Source organism: Micropterus salmoides, unplaced genomic scaffold (genome assembly GCF_014851395.1).
Source record: "Micropterus salmoides isolate LMB-PRFRI ecotype aquatic unplaced genomic scaffold, ASM1485139v1 Ms_hic_scaffold_14, whole genome shotgun sequence".
Classification (NCBI taxonomy): domain Eukaryota; kingdom Metazoa; phylum Chordata; class Actinopteri; order Centrarchiformes; family Centrarchidae; genus Micropterus; species Micropterus salmoides.
Window position 1 is genome coordinate 16421823 of NW_024040485.1, and position 24598 is coordinate 16446420.

The 24598-nt window shown below is 41.5% G+C and overlaps 1 protein-coding gene across 2 annotated transcripts; it reads left to right on the forward strand.

Moving 5' to 3' along the window:
- Positions 1 to 293: 293 nt before the first annotated feature.
- On the forward strand, positions 294 to 22750 carry gigyf2 (GRB10 interacting GYF protein 2). Of its 2 annotated transcripts, none has more exons than XM_038718016.1 (29): positions 294 to 399; positions 2361 to 2412; positions 2603 to 2762; positions 2937 to 3032; positions 3924 to 4032; positions 7799 to 7904; positions 8047 to 8087; positions 8178 to 8210; positions 8389 to 8565; positions 9217 to 9419; positions 9535 to 9682; positions 9989 to 10222; positions 10334 to 10506; positions 10801 to 10957; positions 11061 to 11227; positions 12131 to 12225; positions 12483 to 12611; positions 12778 to 12908; positions 13008 to 13108; positions 14915 to 15055; positions 15175 to 15333; positions 15413 to 15670; positions 15759 to 15881; positions 16038 to 16271; positions 17849 to 18045; positions 18175 to 18326; positions 18433 to 18629; positions 21651 to 21792; positions 21892 to 22750. In XM_038718016.1, the coding sequence occupies exons 2-29, from the start codon at positions 2375 to 2377 to the stop codon at positions 21957 to 21959; spliced, it is 3969 nt and encodes a 1322-aa protein (XP_038573944.1). In that variant the 5' UTR covers positions 294 to 399; positions 2361 to 2374; the 3' UTR covers positions 21960 to 22750. The 2 variants fall into 2 exon arrangements, with proteins under 2 accessions (XP_038573944.1, XP_038573945.1); XM_038718017.1 differs by having other exon boundaries at positions 8389 to 8490.
- The last annotated feature ends 1848 nt before the right edge of the window (positions 22751 to 24598 follow it).

Genomic DNA, 24598 nt, shown 5'->3' on the forward strand with positions numbered 1-24598 from the left:
CTTAAGGCAGAAATAGCCAGGCTATCTAATAATGACTAGGAAGACATATTTGTTTGACCAAAATTGCGTTTTAATTTTTTTGACAAATTTAGTTATAAAGTAATCTATACAGTAATTATACTGTGAAGAACCTTTTAGCAAAGTATTTCACACAGTAACGTTAAGGCCCGTGACATATGATATGGCCCATATATCATATCTCTTCCTGAATACTTAATACAGTGGTAATATTCACCTCCTTATTTGTGATTACGTATCTTACTGGTCAGCAAATCTTTCCAGGGCATACGGGTTTTTAGCTGGTGTCATGTGACCCAGACTCAGCCATCTTGTGGAAAACGGAGAGAGAGAGAGCCACACAACTCGCATACAAACCTTGTGCTGTCAGAACAAGCAGAGGTAAGACAGCCAAAGTTTAATACACTAGCAAAGACAAATCGTACATTTAAGTAAAGTGCCATGTTCTGGGGAGCTGGGGTGCTTGGGACTGTTGTTAAACCACCATGTTTACTTGGCCTTGCAGCACCGGGGTCCAGTGTCTCTGAGCGTGTCCGGGCTGTGTTGCGTGCGGGACGGATTGTTGTGGATCCAGGCTACGCGAAGGCCGCATGTGGCTAGTTAGCCAACCTATTAGCAAGTGTTGAGGATAGGGATTAATTTATGCTATAGCGGCGTTGCATTTGTTATATAGAATATATGACAAGACGCCGTTTCCTATGGGAGACTGTCAGTAACGTTACATATATAGCCAGCTATATATTTACGCCCAACAAGCAAGCATTAGCTACGTTGGGATAAAATGTTGCTAACAAGCTAGCATTAGTTGGCCAACTGATGCTCGCTAACCCGCTAGCATAACCACCGTAGGCTGGTATGTCATCAGCATGTAGCACTTTAACTAGCTAACATACAACTCTGCTGCCACTTCTCAGTAAAACCAACTACATCACTATTGTCAGCTTTTAATCGTTATGAAATGTGTGCGATTATCAGTTGCTAGTGCCCTGTGATTAACTGAATTATCTATGTTAGTTGTTTATTTAACTGGTTAGCTTGCTACGTTAACGTTAGCTAGCGCAATGTTGGTAACCGATTATGCTTCAACTTAACCTTCCCGTGGGACCATCACGGCTCGTAGTCAGTAGTGCGAGCCATCTTTTAACATTGTTCAGTAACGTAATTAACGTTAACGTCAGTATGATCGATAACAACAGAGTGGGTCGGCCCGATTAGCGTTAGATAGGATGAATTAACGTTAGGTGTATCCCCTGCTTTCCTGTTAGATTAGCGTTAACGCTGAGTTTCACGGTGGACTCTTCACACAAGGAACTAACGTTATACGGGCAACTTTGCAAGAACATCATGGCCAGTCATTTATTTCCCTTACTTAAGCCGTTTGCTCCTTATCAAAAATCCAAGTCTGGCATAATCAAAATGATCAAAGTTGTGCTATTGTCAATAGATTGGCTAGTTTATTGGTGAGCTTTGGCTCTTAAATAATTCCAAACGAGTCGTGACGTTATTTAAACTCAGCCGGTCTTTAGCTATCACTTCTAACACAACTCGTGTAGTGGAATTGCCACAAATTTCGCTAACTTAAGTTGAGTTGCTGTGTTTTTTGCTTTAACTACCCAACATACACGTGGCTTATCCTGGCTTCCATATGGTCAGTGGCACTGTGAGTCCACTGTCTGCTTTTGTACCCGATATTTGAAGAAGCGTCGCTACATTATTAATCCTTGCGTTCAAGCCTAAGTGTAAGGGAAAGTATTGGCAGTGGAGACACTCCTGTAAACAAAGAATTGCCTTTGTTGACAAAACATGATTGTTTTTTGTAGTTTATTTACTTAAGTAAAGGCAAGCCCCGTTGTCAATTACAGGTGTCTGACATACCCTCAGTGCAGGCTGGGAGACTTCTTAAAATAGCTTTAGCAGATTGAAATTGTACACTTCTTGTAGGCCAGTGGGATGGGCTTCATCCTGAGAAGTTGGGGGTGAGAAAGTATTCATGCAACATACAGTAATTGCAATAGCATAGTCTAATCTTCCTTGTCAAAACGTGCATAAAAGTAATATTAGAAGAGGTACAAGTTATACAGCTAATACGACTGTTGTGTATCTAGTATATGAACAAAACTAAAAGCATAGACTACTAAACTATTAGTACATGCTGGTTAAGTAAAATGGGTGACATGGATAAATATGTAGGATTTTTCTTTTTGGGGAGGGGGGAAACAACACACAGTGGTGATGCATGACTTTGTCTTGCATTTAATTTGTTTTTCAACAATAGTACTATCACTCCATAATGGTATATTCTGAGTGGTACTAATCATTTTCCTCCCTTTTTGTATTTGTAGAACTTCAAGGAAGAATGGCCGAAACTCAGACACTTAACTTTGGACCAGAATGGTAAATGAACTGGCATGAATCAATGATTAGTGAAGGAAATGATTTGGAGGTTGTGAAACTAGTTTGTAGTTGGAGCCCAATTCAGCTTCATACATGTTCAGACATGCGGATTGCCACCTCAGATTTTGTGGTGTCTCCCTTTCTTCTGTCCCTTCTGCTTTTACTACTCTTTCTCTTTCTTTCTCTGCAGGCTCCGTGCCCTGTCTGGAGGTGGTGGCGGAAGTGGGGGTGGTGGAAGTGGCTGCGCTGTTGCCTCTCCACCCCTCTCACCTGCATTGCCAAAGTATAAACTTGCAGACTATCGCTACGGGAGAGAAGAAATGTTAGCACTTTATGTAAAGGATAACAAGGTTGGTAGGCTTACTACATCTGCTGCTTAGCTGTTGATGCAGGGTTTCAGTCAATGTGATTTACATACAAATTATGTTCCTGCTGAGATTAGATTTGATGTGTTATAACAGATTCTTTGAAAGCCTTATGTATCTTATCAGTGAAGCTTGTGGTTGTTTATTTTTATCATCCAGATCCCTATAGACTTACACGATAAGGAGTTTCTGCCCATATTGCAAGAAGAGCCCTTGCCGCCTCTGGCACTCGTGTCTTTTACAGAGGAAGAACAGGTAGGAGTGCTTGTTGTAATATAAGGTCTCTATCTTGATGAGTTGTTAAGATCAGAAACCTTTTCTGACTAATCAACCAGACCTAAATAAATGTCATATTGGCCTTAGGCCATTTGGCTACTTACTGTCATTTTTTGGATTATAGACTTTATAGACTTTTTCATCGGATCCTGTTGCCAAGGTGATGCGCTCGGCCCAAAGTTAACTTCCGTTCTGTTTGTTTATTGCTGGGAGCCTTTCCAAAACTAGACCCTCGCCACTTCCACTCCGACACGAAGTGAACTCTGCTTGGAGTCAGCCAAATCGAGCTCCCTAAAGGGGTATTTGATCCAACTAACCCGCGTAGGGTAAAAATACAGCAGCCAACTTTCGGACGAACTACCCTCTCCCCAGCGTAAATAAGATCTGACGTTACCACTGCACTCGGTGCTATAATATGTGTATCAAATAAACAACAGTTGTATTGTCACACGAAACTCACATTGAAAGAAAGGTCCCCCATCGTGCTGCAAAGGGTGTTACACATCTTCAGCAAGCCGGCATCGGTGCTCACTCAGCATTTGAGGGTTTAACAACCCACTACCACTCCACACCACTCATTGATTTCGGATGCCACTCAGTGTGACGGACCCTCCACATGAACGCGCAAACAGAGTGGAAGTAGGTAGGGAGAGGGAGGAACAAGCAGTTTTGTAGAGGCCCATACTTGCTAACGTTATTTACTTGTTATGGATTGTTTGAGGAAGTCTGCCAGAAGTTAGGTTTGGGCCAGAGTAATGCACATGCGCAGTACCATTTGTTTATGTTGTTACTGCTGAAAACATCTATACAGAGAGAGCTGAGAGCTTGCTCTTCATCCCCTTACTCTCCTCCCCCTATTTGTATTTGCAGAGAAATTTTTCGATGTCTGTAAACAGTGCAGCTGTACTTCGGCTGACAGGACGAGGAGGTGGTCCGATAGTAGGGGCACCAAGAGGCCGAAGTACCTCAAGGGGTAGAGGTAAGAATTTAACGCTACTTCTACACTAATTCTTTTTAATTTAAAAACGAAAACAATCTCCGTACAGTGTTTTAGCACCAGTTCGGACATACTCTGCGTCCATACATGCCTGAAAATGCATATTACTGGACGCATGGGCGTACCCGTGTTAACAGGAAGCAGATGGACTTCTTAGTAGTTGGGTGCTTAGTTACAGAAAATACTATGAATGAAGAACGGTAGTAGTGAAAAGTAAGACCAAAGATTTCTTTCCTTGGACCTTTGACGAGGTGGAGCTGTTTTCTGAAAGCTGCTAGCAAATACAGCAAGGTCAGCAACCCCTGGAATTTGTTATCTGAATTAACCGCCGGTAATCAAGGTTGGTTTTCTTCTGTAAAAGGGTCACATGATAAGGGCGTGACGAATCAGGGAGGGACACGTCATGACCAATAAGACCCAGTCAGAGTGTCTGTTTTGTCTGTTTCTGCCCGTTCAGACTAAAATGCAATCCTGGAGTTTTATATCTAAAACGGGGTCAGCAGCATTTTCGAGTCTCATTATTAGGGGTTAGAAAATGATGATGAAATGAGAACATATTACTGTGGATGTAGCTTAAGATCATACATGAATCAAATTTCCTTTTTCATTTCAATTAGCTGCAGGTGGAGTTTATGGTGTGGAAGCACTAGGGTGGATTTCATTTTTAAAAAAATGAAAAAGCTTTTTTTAAAAAAAGCTTTTATTTTAGATGTTCAGTGTTTCTGTCTATGAGGTTTCAGATGTCTTAACAGCTGCAGATAGTTTAGATGCCTATGAAGAATCCCACCAATTTGTCCACAGCTTGAAATAAGGGGGTTAACATTAGTACTCTGTAGGTGCTGCTTACTCAGCATACTCTTCGTCAGCTCCTTGAACTAATAATTAATGTGTCTAAAACATGGAAAACTCCGTTTACACACACTATATGTAGTTACTGTTGGTCAATGTTTAGAGAAGTTCATTATACAGCAACAACATGAGCTGATGAACTTTTTATGAACCACCTAAATTGGACATCTAAAGTTTTTTTGAGAAGTCATATCATTCAGAGGGTTTTATTATAAACAGAACATAGTCATAGGCACAAAAATCAGATGTTGACATAGGGGTGTGTTAGAAAATTGTGCTATGCTTAAGTATTTTAAACTGTTGCAAGCCTGTCTAAAAATAAAGAGAAGAATCGTCTTCTAACAGGGTGTGTGATATTACGATATTAGATCGTGAACGATTAAAATGCCTCCACGATCTGCCTTTTCAGAGAGACTGTTAGTATCGTGCTGCAGTGCGCGATACTATCAGTTCTGTGGCTACACACGCAGTTGACAGTTGCTCTGTCGACATGGCAAGTCGGTTGCCTGCGTCCTCCGCTGTCTACAAAGGCAACACTGTAACTGTTGGGCGTCATAAAATTAACATCAAAGTTCCCTGTGTCCCCTGGCAGCTCTGCCTCAACTCTCTGTAATTTACAGAGTTTGTTGAAGAACACAAAGACTTGTTGCTAAAGTAACATTAACCACGGCTAACTAGCTGCCGTTATCTAATTAGCTCAATTAACGGTCATAGCTGTCTCGGCCCGGACTGGGAGCTCGGAGCACCTGGGGAGTATATTGTTTCTAACGTTATACCTCAGCATTGGAGATTCTCAGGCCAGGATAACATCAGTGAGCGGTGCCAGATCGGGCACCAGAACTGGAGCCAAGCAAGCGGTCAGTGAAACCGCGCTCAGCAGCCTCCCAGTAAACACGGGATGAACAGGACAGTTTCTTGAAGAACAGATGGATTTACTTTTAGCTAAACCGCTAAGTTAACTGCATCTGTCTGTGTATGTCGCTAGTTTGCTCGGTTAGCCGTGCTGCTAGATGTCCTATTAACTGAGTCGGTCCTGTATTCCCTGTCGTCAAACTGTGTTGGTATCGGAGGCTGTGTTCGGTCCCGGTCCAGCCGCAGTGTTCACTCACTGACAGATAAGCTAACCAGTCTGCACAGAGCACAGAATCTGCATGACAGGGAGGGGGCGTAACGTACATTCAGGCTATTGGTACTGTAAATGCCAGTCAAAATCAATTTAAAAAAAGGTATAGTAAAATCTTTAAAATGTTGTAAGAACAAAATGTTCAGTTCTTTGTTTGAATGAATCATCAGTCAACATTGTATACAATTAATAAAGTAGTTTATTTTTCTCTTTTAAACCAACAAACCATTAATTTAGAAACAAAATAGTCTTAGAAACAAACATGAAAAGGAATCATGATCCTTCCTGAAATAAATTGTGATATATTTGTCATATCAACCACCCCTATTTTGTCAATAGTTCACCACAATATTGTTGTTTTTCACCTGACGGACTCTAAGAGAAGAAGAAAATGTAATCGGTAACGTAATCAAAGTACCACAAAATAAAAGTAATGTACTCTGACTACTTTTAGTTACTTTTGGATTACTTGTCAAATAGGCAAATGACTCAGCCCGGGGTGCCGAGAGCCAAACCCGGATCCAGTTTGCATGGCGGGGTTGGTGGATGTAACGTTAAAACACAGTTGGCGTACTGGCGTCTTTAAACGCCAACCAATACCTGCCACATGTCCCTCCCCAGCTTTTTGGTTTTACAGAAACACATACCATCAAACCAAAAATTATATGGAGCCAAATAGCACTGCACTTTCTGTTTCATGGAAACTTTTTGCTTAAAGTAATCCCAATGAGTAATCCCCGATTTTTCAAAATGTACCTGTAATCTGATTACATGTTTATTTTCTATACTGTAACGGAATGCAGTTACTTTTTCTGTATCCTAAGAGCATGTGTGTTGAGAGATGTCATTTCTGTATTTTGTGTATTTAACCACATTTTCAGATGAGGACTGCAGCTTACTTTGGCTAGCCTTCAACTCATCAATCATGATTTCAGTTAATTGCTTAAGTTGCTGTTACTGTTACCTTGTCTGTGGTCCGCTGGCAGGACTCCGGCTGCTTTCTGATAAGGCACCGTCGTGCTGTTGCCGAGGCGACAAAAGTTTAGTTTTACAGTGGACGGACGGTTGTTGTTTTCTTTAGCTTGAAAAAATCCCATACTTTGGACACTTTCTTTTTTGTCCCTCGCTGTTTTCTCTCTCTTCCTCCACTATGCAAACAGCTCCATCATAATCACGTGTTCACAGCGTAAACGCGATGTGCAACAGTAATAAATGTCCCTGCGAAACACTGCTGTACAGTTACATGGATTAAACGAAGCATCGATGCCAAGAATTTGTGTCGAAGCATTTTATGAATCGATTTTAATCGATGAATCGTTTCAGCCCTACTCCACAACCCTGATTGTCATTGTTGCAGGGTATTGTGTATGAATCACGGAGTGGACAGATTCATTGAAAACCGCAAGAGCTAGTTTATTGTACATCTCCTGATGTAAAAGGAAAGGAAAAATACAGCATCATTTTTCAGCAGATTTGTGCACTGGAGGCCGATAGTGACAGTTATGTGTGTGTCTGGTAAAGAATATATAAACCAGAATCATTTATTCACCTGAACACCTGTGACTAAAAGCTGCAGAAGGTGTAGGTATAGACTTTCTGGTCTTTTGTGGAAAGTCTCAATGTTTTGTGCTGATTTCCGCTGAGGTTTGAACCACATTTGGTCCTTTTGATCACAATGTTAAATATCCTACCTGCTGCTTAGCAGTTGCACACAATAGTTATTAAATAGAGCTCTTTTGGTCATATTAGTTCCGTTCAACTTGTGTTTGGTTTCAGGCCGGGGAAGAGGAGATGGAGGGTTTTACCAAAGAAGTTTTGATGATGTGGAAGGTTTTGGTCGTGGTGGGCGAGAGATGCATCGCTCCCAAAGCTGGGAGGAAAGGTATTAAAATACTCATTTGTGGTGTCAAGTTTTTTTTTTGTGAAGTCTGCCACATACAGAAATTATTTTCATATTTTTGCTAAACAGCACTTAAACATCTTTTTTTGTTATGATTTTACATAATGTGTGTTTTTCTCAACAGGGGTGATAGAAGGTTTGAGAAGCCAGGTCGAAAAGAACCAGGTAAATTTTGTTGCTCAAATAATGAATACATGATGTCTCATTGGTAAATGCACTGGCTTATCTACTTATTGCTCTCTGTCATCCTGGCAGATGTTGCTCCAGGACATTTTCCCATGAATCACAGTAAGTGTGCCTTTTTGTACAAGTTTATTAATCAATCAATAGAAAGTTCAGATTTCTTTAGTAGGTGTAAACGACAGAAATTATTGTTTTGACTGATTTACAGCATTCAGTGAGTGTGCTAATCCTACTACAATGTACCTACAATTATCCTGCTTAACCATCCCGCTACTCTTTGCAGTCCGAGTCAACTATGAGGATGCTGCAACAGGCCTACCAAGGAAGCACGACTTCACACGTTCAGAGAGTGAGAACTGGCGTACTTCTCGTGATGATCAGAATGGTGAGGATGATGAGGGGGGCTGGCGCCTGGCGGGTACCCGACGGGACAGTGATCGGTGGTGCCCCCCGAGCCCAGGTGGGCACTGTACTGACCACATTAACAATACATTTGTCTTTGATACATTATCTCTGATAAATGTATTTGTGGTGTTCTGCCAGTTTTTTTTTTTTTGTTTTTTTTTGTATGACCTGTGTCAGAATAAGGTACATTTGTGTGTTGAAACCTGTCAATGGTTTTGTGGCCTGTTATTTCATTGTAGCACACAGGAAAATATCATTTCTTACCACACATCCTGCTTTCATTAAGGGGTATTCTCCAGTTCCAATTTTATTACTTTATAGGGGCTGATTAAGCCCATCACTGCCAGTAAATCTCTATACTAGCAATATACCAGAGTTTATAAATGTGCTGTGGGTGGCAACGTTCCCACACTGGCACACATGTAGTTTTATGCTAACCAGCAATGATTGTTTTGCAAGAGCTGAAGGGAGGAGCAACTTCAGTGGCAGCAGCAACTCGGTATGGCACCAGATTTTCTGTTTCTGATGGGCTGTTGGTTAGGGTTAGCCAACCAGAGGTAAATCACTTTGTTATTTTGTTGATCTACTTTGTTCAGTAGCACCACTGGTGGCGAAAAAGTTTGCTGATCATCTTGATAAAGCTAAGGTAGATCACGAAATTAAGATTGAATATAGAATGCTAACTATATTCCCTTTTTTCCCCCAGACGGACCTCGGGCAGCAGGGTGGCCAGATCAGCGGCGCCGTTTCCCATTTGATGCAAGAGAAGATGAGCGTGGCTACAGGAGACCGCGGTCAGGCAGCGGCAGTCTGGAGGATGAGAGGGACAGCCTGCCAGAGTGGTGTCTTGAGGACGCAGACGAGGAGGCGGGCACCTTCGATTCATCAGGGGCGTTTTTGTCACTCAAGGTAAGATGAGACCCGAAAATCACAAAACAACAAATACTTTTAAATGAAGTATTGATGCACCATTTATTTATATAAATGTATGTTACTGTAATTGCGTTCTTTGTTGTGCATTCAGAAAGCCTCCAAGGAGCCAATCCTGGAGGAGGCGGAGCTCGACTTCAAACCCTTGGAGGAGTGTGAAGAGGGCCTGGAGGAGGAGGACAGTCAGCCCAAGGAGACCAAAGAAACTGAAACAGAGGCCAAAAGAGAGGCTGGACGAAAAGGTAAGTCATTTTGATAGTTTTAGTGCTGATTTTTTAATGCATGGATATGAAGTCAAATGAACTTCAATAACTGAAATTCTATGTTCATAGTAAAAAAGACACAATACATGGCTTGGCAGATAGTGGCTGCTTTGTCTGCAAACTACCATGATAAAATAGGAATTTACTGTCAGTAATTTCAAAGCCATGTCATGAGAAAATGGATGTGTTGAGGAAGAGCAGCTATTGTCAATTACTGCAAAAAAAAATTTAATTGAGGATTGTATTGGTTATGATTCCATCTTGTGTCTTGACAATTATTTTTAGAGTTGGCAAGACTCTCAGAGGAGGCTTCCCCTGTTGCTCCCCCAGTGTCAGACCCCCAAGCTCCTGCCCAGCCACCGAGCCAGTCCAACAGAACAGAAGAGTCTGAGAGGTCAACTGAACGGCAGCCGCCCCTGGAGCTCCCGCCAGAGCCCTGCAAAGTCCCCCTGCACATCCCCATGTCCAACAACATGCTGGAGTCCCTACCCATGGCCCACATTTCTACCACCCATACAGGTGGGATTTGAGTCTTTAATTACTGCGAAAGTAGGAATTTTTTGACCGTTGGTTCCACCTACATGGAAGACCTCCTAATATCTGCTTTTTCCTCTATACTGTTCTATGCAGAAGTATCTGCCCCATCGCCCGCTGTCCAGCTACCACAGCAAAAGAACATGGAAGTTCCTGTGGTGATGAACAATCCTTTGCCCTTTCCCTCAAATATATTGGCACCGATTGGCAGGCCCACCGCTGTGCCACACGACACAGATGAAGATGAGGGACTGAAACACTTTGAGCAGGTAAATTAGTGGCCTTTAAACATTAAAAACTGTCACAAGATGGCGGGGCTGTCCTCAAATACAATTTCAATAACAGTTGCAAGATATGGTTTAGAGATAATATTATGATACCAGAGATGTGACTATCCTTCAAATGAATCCTAACCTATTAATATTTCATGTCCCATAAAAGACGATAAAACAAGTTGTCACACAATTTCTGTCCACTAAAACCCCAACAACCAAAGGGGATAATGGGTAATGTATTATTTTTTTAAAAATTTTGTCTATGTCTTGGCTCCCGTCCTTCCCCAGGAGGCAGAAAAGATGGTAGCATACCTACAGGATGGTGTGCTGGATGATGACAGACTTGCAGCAAAGACTTCAGAGAAGCCCAAACCTGCCGGCCTGCCGCTCACCCATGAGGCTGCTCTCAAGTGGTTCTACAAAGACCCCCAAGGGGAGATACAGGGTAAGATTGGAAGAGGTTTTATGTGCTCAAAATGCTGTACATTTTCAAAACTAATCCAGTATCGTCCCTGAATATCTTCTGCTCTCTTTTGGTGCTTTCTCAGGTCCATTCAGTAACCATGAAATGGCTGAGTGGTTCCAGGCTGGTTACTTCACAATGTCCCTCTTAGTCAAAAGAGGGTGTGACGAAGTATTTCAAGCACTTGGAGAGATCATGAAGATATGGGGGAGAGTACCGTTCACTCCAGGCCCTGCACCTCCACCTCTACAGGTACGCGTTTACCTTATGTGGCCACCTTTATTCCTCATATCTGACAGTACCAGCCACGTCCTGCAGGTGGGGTGGTAATCCAGTCTTTTTTATAAGAAAGATTCACATATCAGTTAAGTGTTTCAAGACCTTCAATTTTGTAGAGGTTTTTCATGTAGCGATTGAGTGGGGTTTTTTTTCTCTTCCCTGCATCATTGAAATCATGTGAAAATGTGTGATGATTTCTGTCTTGATTTTAAATGACCAGAAAATATAGACAGAGATTAACCAGATTTTTGATCTGGCTAACAGAAACACATATTTGGCTGTGTAAATGGAAGTGTCTTAATGACGAGTGTAAATGGAGCCTTTTATCATTTGAACAAAGTGAGTAAATTTCTTAACAGCCAGCAACTGAAACGAGTATCAGCAGATGGAGTATGAGGTCTCTATTTTTTATTATAAAAAAAGAGACAATGAAAATGTTTGCATTTCAATGATCTGATGTACTAGATTAAATTGTAAGTTATTTATTTTTACAACATTGATATGGTGACAGTGGATATGTTTGGGTTTTTTGTGACCAACTGACCTTGATTTCAAAGTGGAAATACATCTTTACTAATGAGAAAAAACTAAATCAATTGCACAACTATTAACCACCTTGAAGTTGACATTTAGTGGAGGTACCTTTTTAGTGGTGATTGGAGCCTTGGTTGAATATGGAAAGGTCTGTATTTACAACTAGATGCCGCTCAGACTGTCACATTACTCTGAACTTCTGAGTGAACAGCAGTTTTGAGGTCTAAACTTTCTAAGCCATCATAAAGATTTTGGCCCAGACATTTGCTTGATGTCAAATGTGTGCATTTACCTTTTGCTTGTTTGACTGACTTATTATGACTGTCGTCTTATGTAACACAGGGGGATGGTGATCAAGAGAGGCTGAAGAGGCAGCAAGAGCTCACTGCTCTCAACCTTTACCAGTTACAGCAGCTCCAATATCAATACCTCCTCAGGTATGCCAGGCTCAGATCTGACAATTTTATTTATTTGCAGTTGCAGCATGATTGTTACATGATAAAAATGTTCAAATACACACATTTATACATAACATATAATATAGAAGTAGGTTAGAGTTGATCTATACCTCACAGCATTAAATCACATTGATGCATAAGGAAATCTAACATGCAGTGTACAAATTCATCCTGATATTAACTCATTAATTAATTTTTCCAGTTTTTCTCTCATCTATTTGTCTTCCACTGTTCAGGCAGCAGTATGCTCAGGCCCTGGCCCAGCAGAAAGCTGCAGCTCTTAGCTCAGCTCCTCTTCAACAGCAGCAGCAGCACCAACAGCAGATCAACCTGCTTCTACAGCAATACCAGACTCTCAAGATAAGGTTGCTGACACATACACTAGTGCACATTCATGTCTGTATCACCCTACTACCTCTTAAATCTCTAAAATACCTCTGTACCCATTCTGTGTTTAGAAATCTTACCTTGCATTGACATCAAGGAAGCATGCCAGTTATTAATGTTTATTTTTTTCTTATGTTTTTGTAGAGCGTCTGAGAGCCCCCTTCCTCCTGTTACCCGTTCCCTGTCTGTACCAGACTCTGGTTCTGTGTGGGAAATGCAGAACCCATCTTCTCAGGCCTCCATCACTCCCAACCTTCAACAAGCTGCTCCGAGCAGTGAGTTTCTCCCATAAATATTCTGTGGTGTTTGCTTCATTTTGAATCACGTTCTCATGTTCTAGCAGCTGTAATGCATGATATTTTATCACTCAACAGCGTGGGATGGCAGCAGCGTGTGGGATTTACCTATAGACTCCATGGCACAGGCTCCAACAATCGAGCAAATGCAACAGTTGGAGAAGTCAAAGTCTGCAAAGGTAAATAACAGTTTTGTTCACTTTACTATTTCATTTTTGTCGGTGTAAAATCAGGGTACCCGCGGGGTCTTAAAAGTATTAGTCTTAAATTTCATATTCCAAAAATAAGGCCTTAAAAGTATAAAATTTCGTTTACCAAGGTCTTAAATTTGTTCTTGTCCTTTAGTAGGATTAAGTAAATGCCGTAACGTCATAAATAAACACTTTTTATGTGTGTGACTGTATTTTACTCCGTTTGGTGTGACACTGATGTTATACGGCAGTACCATAGACTGTATATAAAAAGGGCAGTGCAGGTAACGTTACTGTTTACGTCAGTGTTCACCTTTACGCTCTGGACTGTGGAGTGTTGGTAGTGCAAGAGCTCTGGCATCCAGCTCTGGCGCGTATCAGTCCGTTATGAAAGAAAACAAAACGCCTCTGACTTGCTACTAACAAGCTAACGCTAGCTTGTCGCCTGAGAATGGGAAAGTGTCTGAAATTCAGAAAGCCAGAGACACGACAAGCGGCGGTTGAGGCCGAGGACAGTGGCGTTCACACTATGGCGAGCGCTAATGAAACAGTGGAGCTGGAAGACCCGCCTGCAGGTTCCGGGTCAGTTAATGTTACAACAGCAATGGAGAGACAGTTGTGTATGAGGACCGTGTCTGTGTGTGTCGGCGTTGTGACACTGTTGTAGGGTAACGTTATGTGAGTGGAAACATCCGACATGCTAACGCACATTAAACTTATATCACTCAGATGCGCCGATCACCAGGAAGAGGAAAAAACAAACTGGAGCCCAACTCCTTATCCCCAAGCCAATACTATAACACTTTATTTCAAACAGCCTTAAGATGCAAAAACCCAACAGGATGAATAATCACTTAAGCAATTGGCATATTATATTACATTACCTTATCTAGCCAAGGTGTAACTAATTGTAACAACTAATACTGCACAATTTGTTTGTATTTTTGATTTCACCGCTTAAGAGTTCTTGTGCAAGAGTGCACAAATATTGGATTTGTTTCATGGGTGTCATTTACACTGGGGATACTGGGGACATGTCTCGATCACTTTTTTTTGAAGCATTTGTTAAATATGTTCTGAAAAAAAATGAAAATACTTTGACAAAGGTTTATTTGCACAATAAGAAAACATTGCAATGCCACTTAAATATAAAAGAAACAAATTTTCATGTCCAAAAAAAGTTTCTTAAGCTAAAAAAACAACCTCCTGAGTACTTCATTATATTCTGTTTGAATTGTCATCTGAATCTCTTTGTATAAATAAAGACAATTATACCATAGATTGGTGCAGAAAATGTCTCCAGAATGCAGGAAATTGAGTGTTTAGTGCTATATTTTTCTAGGGGACCCTCCCATTTATATATTTCAGCACTGAATATTTCATCAAAATAGTGTTAAAATATTTTCTTGTCTTGTTCTCGGGAACCCAGCCGTGCATGTCAGCTAAGTGTATCGTCACACCCCTAATTTGAACCCCTATGTCCCCACCACTTTTCAACACAAAGTGACGCCCTTGATTCATATCGAAGTACAAACACACCCCAAAAAGCTACAGTGTATTAAATATTAATGTCTTATAATAAAGTTTTTATTAAATTCATATAACTAAAATTCCTACAGATTTTTTATTATGCTGCAGTGAAGTTAGCATTAAATTTCATCCTAGGTGGAATTAAAAATGTCTTAGTCTTAAATTTAACTTTGAGAATCCTGGGGGTACCCTGAAAATGATTAGCTTAGATGTAGATTATAGATGAAAGATTAGTCAGAAATGTTTTTATTTCTCATCCATCAGTTGGAGCTGGAGAGGCGTGAGGCAGAAATGAGAGCCAAAAGGGAGGAAGAGGAGAGGAAACGGCTGGAGGAGGCCCTGAGAGCTCGACAGGAGGAGGAACGCAAACGCTTGGAAGAAGAGGAGCTGGCACGGCAAAAACAGGTATTAGGAGTATTTGAACAATATTTATCTGAATCACTCGAAGCCTTTGAGCTTCTGTTTCATTGTGAGCCGCTTTTTCTCGATTACCGCTGAGACTGACTCGCTATTGTAAACTTTAGGAGGAGGCATTAAGGCGGAAGCGAGAGCAAGAAGAGGCACAGCGTAGGCAAAAAGAGGAAGAGGAGAGACTGGCACAGGAGGAAGCTCTCCGTAGATTAGAGGAGAGGCGGAGAGAAGAGGAGGATAGAAGGAAACGGGAGGAGTTCCTTCGCAAACAGGTAAGCTAATGAAAACACGTCAAATGCTTTACCTGTTTTCTGGACTTTTCTGGAATTGCAATGTGTTCTACCTCACCAGGAAGAGGAGCGCAGAAAGCAGGAGGAACTTGAAGCACTGAGGAGGCGTGAGGAGGAGAAGCGAGCGGAGGAAGAGGCGGCTGCCGCTGCTGCAGCGGCGGCTGCTCTGGTCCAACAACAGGAGGAGGAGCAGAAGAGGAGAGAGCAGGAGGCCCAAAGACAGCAGGAGCTGCAGAGACAGAGGCAGCAGCAACAAGAGGCCCTCAGAAGACTGCAGCAGCAGCAGCAGCAGCAGCAGCAGCAGCTTGCTCAAATGAAGGTAAGGGCGTGGAGGACTGGTCACTAAAAATAGACGGGAAGTACAAAATTTATTTAAAGTTGACAAAATACCTCATCCAACTCCACAGCTTCCATCCTCTTCAAAGTGGGGCCAGCAGTCGTCCAACGCTATAAACCCGACTCAAAATGCCCTGTCACTGGCCGAGATCCAGAAACTGGAAGAAGAGAGAGAACGACAGGCACGGGAGGAGGTAAGTCAGCCTGGGTGTGTTAGGCGTCTCTATCACCAGCAGTTTAGTACCTCTTGAGTGAAAAGTAATGATTTTTGATAGAGTTTTGTCTTTCAGCCAAATGCCATTTTTGTGCACACTAATTCATGTCCTCCTCTTCCCTCCTCACCCCCACAGCATCGACGTCAGCAACAAGAGCTCCTGAAGCTACAGCAGCAGCAGGCCTTGCAACACTCTCAGCAGGCCCAGTCTAAGCTCTCTGGTTGGGGTAGTGTGCCCAAGCAGCCGGTTATTACCAAATCTTTGCTGGAGATTCAAAGGGAAGAAGCCCAGCAGATGAAACAGCGGAAGGAGCAGCAGCAGCCACAACACCCCGTTGTCACCCCACAGATCCGCACTCAAACCAGAACTGTACGTGACCTATATGATACTGCGTCTTATTGGCTGGATGAAAGTTGGGTAGTGCCACTGAGTTGGGTGTGGATTTTGGTGGATTCAGCACTTAAAGAAATTTTGACTTTTGAAATTTTGTCATACACATACATGATTTATTTGTGACAGCCTGCCTACATTTTTTATTTTATTTTATTTTTTTTGCGTGCAGCTTTTTGATTCACTCAGCCCCCTTCTTGCCCCGCGCTCGCTCTAACACAAACACAATGACAACAGACCTGTCTGTGATTAGACCCACCTCTCAAGCACAGGAGAAAGGATTATTATTTTCTGTTCCAAGAAGACAGCTGTGAGCCTAAATAGTGAGGATAGCTATTAGATAACACTAGAGTACGGCTGGGTTGTCAGTTAGTTAATGTTAATTGTTTGTGTCGAGGCAGAATGTTTGCTACCTCAATCCATATGAAAATATGTTCAAAGACTTAAAAGGGCTCGTCCTGATGAGGCGCATAGCCTGGACCAGAGCTATTAGCAGAACAGAGTACCTAGAAACATAAGAAAAAGAAAATGCACGTTGGAAAGCTAAATCATTAATATGTTTTGAATTGATTTCCAGGCTTTAACCAGTGCTGCTGTGGCAGCTGAAGTAGCAAGAGAGGGTCAGGGAGGGATAGCTGTAGCTAATGAAGTGACAGATGTAGGAGAGGAGGAGGGCAGCAGGCAACATGCTGCAGTGGGAGAGCCATCTAGGGCAGAAGCAACAGGTGAGATGGAAAGCAAACACAGATGTAGAAGCAGGGCATAAAAGAGAGTTTTTTGACACAACATGAAGCAATGGAGCTGTAGCCTAGATACTGTGTTCAGTTATTTATTTCTCAAAAAGTACTTGGCAAGTAAAGTATTTTCAGTGGAGCACCTTTTTATATATGGTGTTATTTAATAATTAATTTAAGAAAGCATGGGTGCGCCTTCCTCATGTACGGACACTCTCTCAACAGCAACCCCCCCTGTCAGTAGCTACCACCACAAATAGAATCTAATTCTGTGGCAAACACTGTAAAGTTAATATCCAAAACATTGTTTAATGTAGTTTTCATTTCACAGCTCAGTTGGGCAGTTTGTAAATCTGAATTGTCTGCTTGAGGATGTGACTGGCTTGAAACGGTTTCACTTCACAAATCTTTTAGAATTGTAAATGATAATGTAAAATGTCAAGGCTATTGTTATTCAACTCTTTAATTCCAATAACAATAGCAAGTGGTCTTTTGCAAAAGAAGGAAGTAACAATTTGTAGGTCAATCATTAAGTCGACTTGCAGAAAAAGAAAATATAGAAGAATAGAAAAAGAACTATTGTCATCACTGATTACTTTGTTCAGTAATTTAAGCACAAATGCAGAACGTTCCCTAGTTCGAGCTTTTCAGCTATGAGGATTTTATGCTTTTCTGTTTATTATCTGATAGAAAACTAAGTATCTTTGGGTTTAGAACTGTTTTGAGCCGAACATAGACCAAGCAACTGATATGTATGTAATGGGCAGATTAATCAGTACTGAAATTAATTATGATAAGTGTTATGTTTCACTCCTGTCACAGACATCTCTGAGTAACTCGGTGTGGGGGTCTGTGAACACAAGCACCTGCACTAATTGGGGCTCAGACAGTATCTGGGGTGACACTCACAACTCGAACATGGGCTTCTGGGATGAAGCTGTGAAAGAGGCGGTGCAGCAACCTCCCCCACCCAAGAAAGCCAGCACGCAGAAGAACAATAAAGGAAACGCCAACCTCAGGTATTTATTAAGAAGCCACGTCTTAGTCACAATCTCTGTGGAAAAACATGATATACCATTTGACAAAAATGAGTAATACAGAGATCTTAATGACTTCTTTTTCCCTTCCTCCTTCCTCTACATTTCAAGTAACTCTGTGAGTGGGCGGGTCAATAAGAAGGTAGAAGAGGAGGAGAAGCTGCTAAAGTTGTTTCAAGGGGTTAATAAGAGCCAGCAAGACACCTTCATGCAATGGTGTGAGCAAACCCTGCACACCCTCAACACAGCCAACAATCTGGATGGTAAGACTTTAAAAATATGTTTTGCAAAGGCACACCACCCACAGCTATTGATAGACCATTTCTGGAAGCCAAACTCACAAATATTCTCCATCTGTCTCCATGCCAGTTCCTACGTTTGCATCCTTCCTGAAAGAAGTGGACTCTCCTTACGAGGTGCACGACTACGTCAGGGCCTATCTAGGGGACACTCCTGAGGCCAAGGACTTTGCCAAGCAGTTCCTGGAACGTCGTGCCAAACAGAACGCTAATCAACAGAAACAGGCACCGCAGAATCAACAGCAAGCCCTCAAGCAGCAGCAGCAGGTGAGCGAGACTGAGTTAAAGGCTCATATGGGTACCAAATGTTTTGGTCCCATCTTGCCTCACAAGGCAATGCAAGAGAAGTCTCTGTCCCCTTCGCTCCCCAAAAATAGTTTTTGCTCTTTCAGAGGAAGTCATCTGACATAGCCAGTTCTGTCGCACTTATTGGCCGCAACTGTTATTTGCTTTTTTGGTGTAAATCTCTCACCCCTTTGGATCAGCCCAAGAAGATTCATTGGGCAGAGTCATTGCACTGCTAATTCATTGTTTCCCTATGGGCATGAAAACCAAATCTGTCAGTGTGATCCTCTAGCAAAACTGGTCTGGTTTATTAGGTACAACTTAAGGGGATTTAAGTGACTTTGAACGTGGCGTGGTTGTTGGTTGGTCTGAGTATTTCAGAAACTGCTGATCTACTGGGATTTTCACACAACCATTTGTAGGGTTTACAGAGAATAGTCTGAAAAAGAGAAAAGATCCAGTGATGCGGCAGTTATGTGGACAAAAATGCCTGGTTGATGTCAGAGGAGAATGGACAGACTGGTTTGAGATGACAGAAAGGCAGCAGAAACTCAAATTAACCACTCATTATAACCAAGGTATGCAGAAAGATGAAATGTGGTATTACATTGCAAGACGTGGATATTTTACAAACACGGACCAGGTAATGCAACAGTGTAGATGTCATTGGTACCACATTGGTTTTGATCGTTTTGATTGGCTACGTCATTAACAAGCCTCCTCCACATGTGACGCACCTGCCACTGTTAAAACGTAAAAATCCTAAAGATGAGTTCTGTGTCATTTCGGCAACTTGATGGGGAAAGTCAGCAGTGCAGACACACACAGGAAGAGAGAAACAGAAAGTGTCGTGGGCAAATAGAAACATACATCTCTCTGCTCACTTTGTACCTGAACACTGCTGACTGTCTGGCAGCTACGCTAGCTCTCTTCACCCACCAACACATGCATTTGCTTGGCACAAGTGACATTTTGAACTTCTTGCTACACTGAAAACATTTTCTTCCTACTGGTAAGGTATTTAATTTTGTCTAAACGCTATTTATTGGCAAAATAACTTGCAAGTAATGGTTTCTATGAATTTGTACAAAAAGATATCTGCTTGGGGTGTAATGGGGCACAAAATCCACTGTTTGGTATGTACCTCGATAGAGCAGGGAGAACAAAAAAAAAAATATTTGTCATTTATTTTGAGAAATCTAAGCATATGATGTGCCATAAGTCTTACTGTAAAAGTTAGGGAATTAAATTTATACTGTCAATAAATAAAAGCAAATGTAAGTAACTCTCAGTTGTTAGACTTGACCTGTTAATTCCTCAACAACTGCAGCTTGTGCTCATTATACAGGGCAGCACAACAGACAGACTCAAATGCACACAAAGACAGCATACGGTCACACATCTGCTGCAATAAACACTCTTGTAACATTAGTTATTACTTTGGTACAGTCTGAAACTGCAGTGCGAGGCTCCCTGATCACCACTGTGGGGAGAAGGACTCCAATCTTGTTCAAGCTAATCGACACTTTCAGGTGATGCAGTTGTAAATAGCATGTTTGAAGTGGATCAACAGACATATCTGACTTCAACGAGTTAAACAATGTCGGCGCACAATTTTGACCCTAATTGTTTTCCATTTTTGCTGTAACTAACCGGGAAACCATAATGCTTCTATACAGTTAATCTAAATGTCATGGGAGGATCCTTCAGCTCTGTTCTTGCGTTTGTGTTTGTCATTCGGAGGCAGCAATGCTACAGTAGCTTGACTAACTAGGCTAAGCCAACCAGCATGATATAGCTGATTTACATCAACTGGTGCACTGCCAAAATGTTCAGGGTAAAACTCTCTAGAATTTCTGTTCCACTTGTGCGAGTAGTAGACATAAATGGACTATTTTAACCATTTACTATTATTTTGTGACTACAGTAACTTTAGGGTCACAGAGCATGCTGAGCCAAACGTCCTGTACAGAAGGGTTGTAACATCTACGACTGCTGTTGGTGACACTATCTGGTGTAAAGTACTTAAAACTTTCTAAAATTCTAATACAATACATTTATCGATTTAATAAAATTCTTCAACACAAATTCTTTGTATCGATGCTTCGTTTAATCTATGTAACTGTACAGCACAGCGTTCGCACATCGTGCCTGCGCTGTGAACACGACGTGATTATAATGGAGCTGTTTGCAGAGTGGGGGAAGAGAGAGAAAATAGCGAGGGGACAAAGAGTGACCAAAGTATGTTATTATTTCAAGCTAAAGAAAACATCAACTCTGTAATGTCACAGTCCGTCCACCGTAAAACGAAACTTATGTCGCCTTGGCAACAGCACAAAGGCAGCTTCACGAAAAGCCCTGGTGTTCTGCCAGCGGACCACAGACAAGGTAACAGCAACTTTAGCAATTAACTGAAATCATGATTGATTGTTGAGTTGAAGCCAAAGTAAGCTGCAGTCCTCAGCTGAAAATGTGCACTCGTGCGTAGCTGCAGCCGCCAAGCAAAAGTACTGTACTTCTTAAACGACGCATCGATGAATCGTTGAAATAATCTATGGAAGCTTCGAATACTAAAATCATCGTTAGCTGCAGCCCTACAGGTAACGCTGTGAATGACTTGCCCACGGACATTCAGGTTAGTATCTAGTTGGCCAACATATGCTGTTGTGATGTTAGCTGTGAGTTGTGCAAGAGATGTTAGTTGTGATGGAGCTGGTGTCCTAGCTTTAAGACCGTCACATCCTCTGTGCATGTTAGCACAACATGCAGCAACTGTAATGACCGCTAACCCACAACCTAGCTAATGTCATTTACATTACTTGTTGTGTCGTTGTCTCTATATCATGGTATTTTTCATGTTGGATTTCTCCAGAATTGCTTACTCCACTTTAAGTCAGAAGTAAAATTTTGACATTGCTGCCGTCTTAGACCAGAACTTCACAGAAAAGCTTTTTCTTCAACATTTGAATCAGTTGTTTAAATCCACATTTCTCTCTTGCTCAGGATTCTGTATGGGGCGGGACAGGATCTTCGTCGCTCTACCAGTCCAACCATACAAGTGGCCAGCAGCAGCGCTTTGAGACAGTCACCTCAGGGAAGAAGAAAAAGAAGCAGAAGATGGTCCGTGCAGACCCCAGCCTTCTAGGTGAGAGCAAACACCCATCTAAAAAATCTGCAACGATACATTGCTGCTTTTTTTTATATCTCACCTGCTAACTGTATGTTTCTTTTTAAAATGTTTCAGGGTTTTCTGTGAATGCGTCATCTGAAAGATTGAATATGGGAGAGATTGAGACTTTGGAGGACTTTTAAGGGACTGCAGCCCAGCAAACCCCACTGACTGTATCTTATTTGAGCAGCAGCTGTTTTACCTGAACCCCTGCCGTGGCCCCCAACTGCTTCCACAACTTTCACCTTTATTTTCAGTTTCCCATTTATCAGACAAACTCTGGTAATCCCTCATAAATTCCAAATTGTGATCTCTGAGGCTGGGTATGTTTTCCTGTTGCTTATGGACCGAAAATCTGATGAAACCCCTTGAGAGAAATAGGACTGGAGCAAACTGGCCTGTGAAATATCCAACCAGCCAAGAGAGCAATCACCAAATGAACTCAAATCTCTGGACAAAGTCTGCAGAGGCAGAAATGTCTGTTCAACATCAGCTGCTTGGTCCTGAATCACGTCCTGTTGTAGAGTGACAACAAATTTCAAATTTGGCTTCCATTGTATGGGATTTTTTAAAGTGTGGTGATAGGGGTATTGTGGGAAAGGTTAGAGCGATTATATCCATGTTTTTGTTTTATTTATTGAAAGTTTTGCCCTCAGTTTAATCCCCCCCCCCCCCTTCCCTCCCTATTTTCTGCTGGGTGTTCATGGATAATGACGGCAAAGTAGAGCCCAAGGATTCGTGCCCACTTATGTCCTGTTTTAAGGACATGTTCAAAAGTTCCAAGTAGTTATCTATTTCTTGTAAAATACTAGGCTGTTTAAAGAATAAACTTTCAATTCTGCATCTGTATTATAATATATGAAAATGATCTGCTGGAGTCAAACTTTTTTATTGCAGTATGAAACAATAAAACAGTCTATTTGTGGGCTGTTCACACCTGTGTCTGAACTATTTAGAAAATCCACTTGTGCAGAATTCACTTGATTCACATGCATTCACCCAGTCACACTACTATAAATTGCATTTTACAGAGATCATATTAAGAGCTGGAAATGGATAAAATAAGATTAGTGATTGCCAGGTGTTAAAGCGAACATTAGAATAGGATGAAGCCAGATAGTGGCATTCACAGTGTTAATGAGGTAAAGAACATTTTGAATCCCACCAAGCTTGAGAATTCAGATAAATGAAAATGAGTAGTCCTATCACATGCCATTCTCCTGGCAATCTGCTGCTGTTCCTATTTGCGTGTAGACAGTTTGACCCAAGCAGACCAAGTGCATTTTTTTCACCAGAGATGAGACTGATGTTGAAATTGAAAACTAGCCGTTAAGTTTTAACAATATGTAGACCCATAAATTACAATTCGGGAATATTTTTCTGGAAGTAAAACCTCACTTCAGCGCTTGGTTGTAGTGCATATTTCACAATCGATTAGTCATGGTCTTTACATCTCCAAATAGGAAATGAAACCCAACAATTCCTTTTTTAATGAAAAGCAACTCGTCACCATACTGAAGCAAAAACCTTTGTGGAAAGTCTTGACAGTCTGTACTGAATGTCTCAAGACTTATCAAAAGAAATGGATAAGTGTATAAAGCATCTGTTCTGCCAGAATGCTTATTTTCTCAGGCTAATGGCTCTTTAGCTGACACGACACTCGTGACATGATTCTCAAATCATCAAAATATCAAGTTGTTAGTGTTTTCCTCTATCTCCTACTTTTGTGATTATATTTGACAGCTATATTTTATAAAAATTGACAAACATACAATCAGCTCCAGGTTCCCCTCAAACTGACATCTGCCTATTTTACACAAGGGTTAGTTAACTAATGGGTGACACTGCTTGTAAAAACATTTGAATGTCTTTTGTGGCTCAGGAGGAGCTTTAAGTCTGAGAATATAAACCTGGGCCGGTATTTATGTGCTGAGAATTCATGAAATGTACTCCTACTTTCAAACTTAAGTGTAAAAGCAAGTTAATTTTCTTAATGCTAAGAATCACTCTTTACTCTGCCAGTTCTTGAGACCGCTCGAGAGGTCACTTAAGTGGTTAGGAGTTGCCAGTAGGGGCTTGTGATGGCACTGTGGAGACAGACATGCGCAAAGCTTTCAGGAGAGGATGAATGTTTCTGAATTATTTGATAATGTGCAGTTAATCCAACGGTATTGTTTGGACAGAGCAGGCATCACCGAATTGTCATATAAACAATTATGGCACTTAGAGCTTCACACAGTCACACGTTCATCGACTTCCCAACATCTCCCTGCGTAATCCAACAGAGTCAAACACAATTCATGCAAATAGCCGGTTTCCCAGGAGTAGTAGGTGCAATTGAAGGCACTTGTATAAAGATCATTGCTCCCAGTTTAAACGAGAACATTTATGTGAACAGGAAGAGGTACCGCAGCATCAACACACTAGTTGTGTACAATGCCGACTACAACACTTTGGATGTGGTGCCCAAATGGCCAGGGTCTACCAATAACGCACAGATATATTTCATCTTTCATTTTCAATGTATACATCGTTGAATGTGTTGTAATGTATTCTCTTGAAACGTATTTATTGTCAAATGCCTGTTAAATGTAAATTCCTCTTAGGAATTTCACCATTCAATGTGAATTTAATCTGAGAATATTCTTAAATAAGGAAATCTATTCAGTGATTGGTCTTTGCCCATGTCGTCTTCCAAAATCCCGTGTGGGGCACAGCAAAGTGTTCTGAATCGGCTTCAACACTTCACTTAAATTAGGACTGAGATGCTTTATAACTAACT